The 3,080-nt window shown below is 41.7% G+C and overlaps 1 protein-coding gene across 1 annotated transcript in view; it reads right to left on the bottom strand.

Annotated features, from left to right (window-relative positions):
- LOC103358277 (neural-cadherin) overlaps positions 1 to 3,080 on the bottom strand; it is a 183,653-nt gene that overhangs the window by 65,211 nt on the left and 115,362 nt on the right. Inside the window, exon 13 of the mRNA XM_008283185.1 lies at positions 2,079 to 2,328. Coding sequence (XP_008281407.1) covers positions 2,079 to 2,328 — 250 coding nt within the window. The remainder of the gene's footprint in view (positions 1 to 2,078; positions 2,329 to 3,080) is intronic.

Genomic DNA, 3,080 nt, shown 5'->3' with positions numbered 1-3,080 from the left:
TGTTAAAATATGTTTCATTAATTACTTATTTTGTTTGTATATATATATAATTTTGGAATCTACACCACTAAAATGCATTCAGATTCTGTTTCAGAAAGAAGAAAACAACATTTTAAATGTAACCAACACAAAAGTACAGCTTTGGAACCAAGCCTTCCTCAGCGGTATATATTATGTCCCTCTTTTCAAGGGGTCGGACAACTGTGGTAACGTTTTTAGAAACAGTCCAATAACGTTATATGTGTAATATTTATAACTTTACTGCCCTTTGGTCCATCGGCCTGAGACATTTGTGGCTTTCTGCCATTCTGAATCGGAGGGTCACAGGGTAGCTGTAGTTTAATCTGTGCTTCTGTTTACATGTGAGAAGTTTAATAGAATGTTGCTGTTAGTATGTAGTCTAGTGTTTGGAGTTCCTAATACGAGAACATCTGTTCAGAGTTGATGGATTCTGAAAACAGAAGCAAGAATCATCACTCAGACTTATTACAAGCAGTGCAGAGAGAACAAAAGATATACAGCCGGCCCCTCAAACCTCCGTGTGTGTTACTTTCAGGCTCCAAGTTTACGAACACAAACGTATCAGCCGTAACTCTCACATCGCATTAGAACAATCTGTCAGGAAATCAGGCCAAAAACGGACTCTGTGCTGGTTCACGATGACATCATGTTATCACGCGGCCGTTAGCGTCGACGGCGAGGTCGTTCGTCTTCACAACGGCTCCGACGGCCTCCAGATCCATAAACCATAACACTCACCAGAAAGATGACACCCACAGATACACAACCGCATTTCAAAGAATGCGGCGTTTCAACGGTCGGAGCCGCGGTTCAGTCCTTCTATGGAGATGAAGCGGAGAAAACTTTTCCGAGACACCGAAAAAGGTTTCAGCTTCAGCTTTGTTGATATTTGATAATTTTTTTTGTGTGTGTGTGTCTGTTTTTGTGTGTGTGTGTTGTCCTGACCGGCGCAGAGCTTTTCAGACTAAGATAGATATTATTCTCTTGGCAGTAGAATAAGCCGACCTCAGAGTGTGAGTGTGCACTGCTCATGTTGTGAGGACATAAATCTGTTTACACTCTTTACACAGTCACATTTTTGAGGACAAAGGGAGTCGCCGTAACATAAATCACCAAATTTATGTATGAAGATTTTATTCAGGGTCAGGATGAGTTTAGGTTTAGGTTAAGGTTACAGATAGGATTAGACTGAGCTTGCGGGACATGAATATAAGTCAATGAAATGTCCGTTGTAAAGGAAAAATAACTGTGTGTGTGTGTGTGTGTGTGAGAGAGAGAAAGTGCTTTTAAGGCCTTTGTCCTTCCTGACCACAAACCTTTCCAGGGAAGGATTGTGTTTTCCATGGTTGAGTGATGCCGCCTCACTTTACAGAAAGAGTATGACCTGCACTCACACACATGGATGAAAAGCTCCTGGGACCGTATATTCCTGAACACACACATTTCACTGATTCATGCAAGTTCACTCCAAAAAAAACAACAGATTTAAAATAAAATCTCTGTCACCACATTAACCTTTTAATCACAGTCNGAGTTTGTGCCGCTTGTAAAATGCATTGACATCGAAAGGAACTGAGAGTTTGATAATCCAAACATTAGAAAGCGATCGTACACACTGGCTGTCGTCTCATTCAGATCACATCATTCATAAAACAATGTTAGTGGCTGGACTGTGATCGATCGGCTACGCAGAAGCTAATTTATTCCAGTTATTTGTGGCCCTTTTCATGGGAACAATCACATACAACACCACGAGCAAACAGCAAATATCCATCATGTTCTTTTTTAAATTCTTTTACTTTTGCACTCCTGCAATTATTTCCTCTCATTGCTCTTCTTCTGCAACGGTTTAATAAGACTGAATGGAGGCGTTAGCTGTTGATATGAATGAACCAACTCCTAAAATTGCTTTCTGCTCCTTGATTAAACCCCTAAAAACTCATCACCATGTATTACATTTGGTGCTGCCCTTAAACCCTCAAAGAACCCAAAGTTATTGACAAGCTTTAAAACTGAAATAGGACCTGAAGCACTCAAACACACACACTCATTCTCACCCGTCACGTTGACGTAGACAGTGGTGAAGGAGGCGAGCGGCACAGCAGCGACGTTCTGGACTCGCACTCGCAGCGTGAAGAAGCGCGTCGTCTCGAAGTCGAGGTTCTCCGCCACCAGGATGGAAGCTGAGCCGTCCGCCCGGTTCGGTTTGATGTAGAACCGCACCGGCATGTTGGTTTCCGGCACCTGACCCTCCTCCAGGTTGTAGGTCACACGGGGGTCGCCGAGCGGAGACGTAGCCTTGATGGTCTGGAGAGGGACGGAGGACGAGAGGGTCAGAGGTCGAGTAAACAGATTATGTACTTCTGTTACATAATTAATCCATAAATACAAACACTTGAACCTCCTGTCTACTGAAACAATATGTCTCTGTGCGTGTCTGAGCTTCCTGTCACGTTTTTGTTTTCATCACTCTGATTATTTTTCTTTAAAAGTTGCATTTTGGGTAAATTTTTAAGGGTCACATCATCGTGTGGGATCGTGGGTTGGTCAAAACAAGGTATAGCAAATTAAAGGTCTTATTTTTACTTACATGTTGCTACCATGGCTCCTGCTGTGTCACAATAATTTTCCAGTATTGTCAAATTTATCACCTAAATTTAAGATTTTAAGTAAAGATTAAACATCATCACAGTTGTTTACAATCAGTCAATGGAAAAAGCCCGACAGCACAAACTAGCAGAGGGCTATCAGTGTTGAATTAGACTCTTAAAGATGCACTGCATGCTCCAAGCCTCTTTGATTAATGTGATTTGTCCAAACTATTACTAACCTAAAAAGTCTGATAAGAAAAGTCAGAATTGGCTTAAAACTGCATTCTTTTCTGATGGCCAGCAGGGGGCGACTCTCCTGGACATTGTTAGAGTCCAGTTTAAGTTAATGGTCTTACTTGCTATTTTTAGGTCCCCCTCAAAACAGACGTATTCATTTTGTGAATTATGTCCCAATTTGAGTGACGAAAATAATAAATCTGGGTGCTCTTTCGGGTGGGACTCCCTTGC

Source organism: Stegastes partitus, unplaced genomic scaffold, assembly GCF_000690725.1.
Source record: "Stegastes partitus isolate 25-593 unplaced genomic scaffold, Stegastes_partitus-1.0.2 Scaffold300, whole genome shotgun sequence".
Lineage (NCBI taxonomy): Eukaryota > Metazoa > Chordata > Actinopteri > Pomacentridae > Stegastes > Stegastes partitus.
Note: the sequence above shows the minus strand (reverse complement) of the source record. Positions and strands in the feature narration are given on the sequence as shown.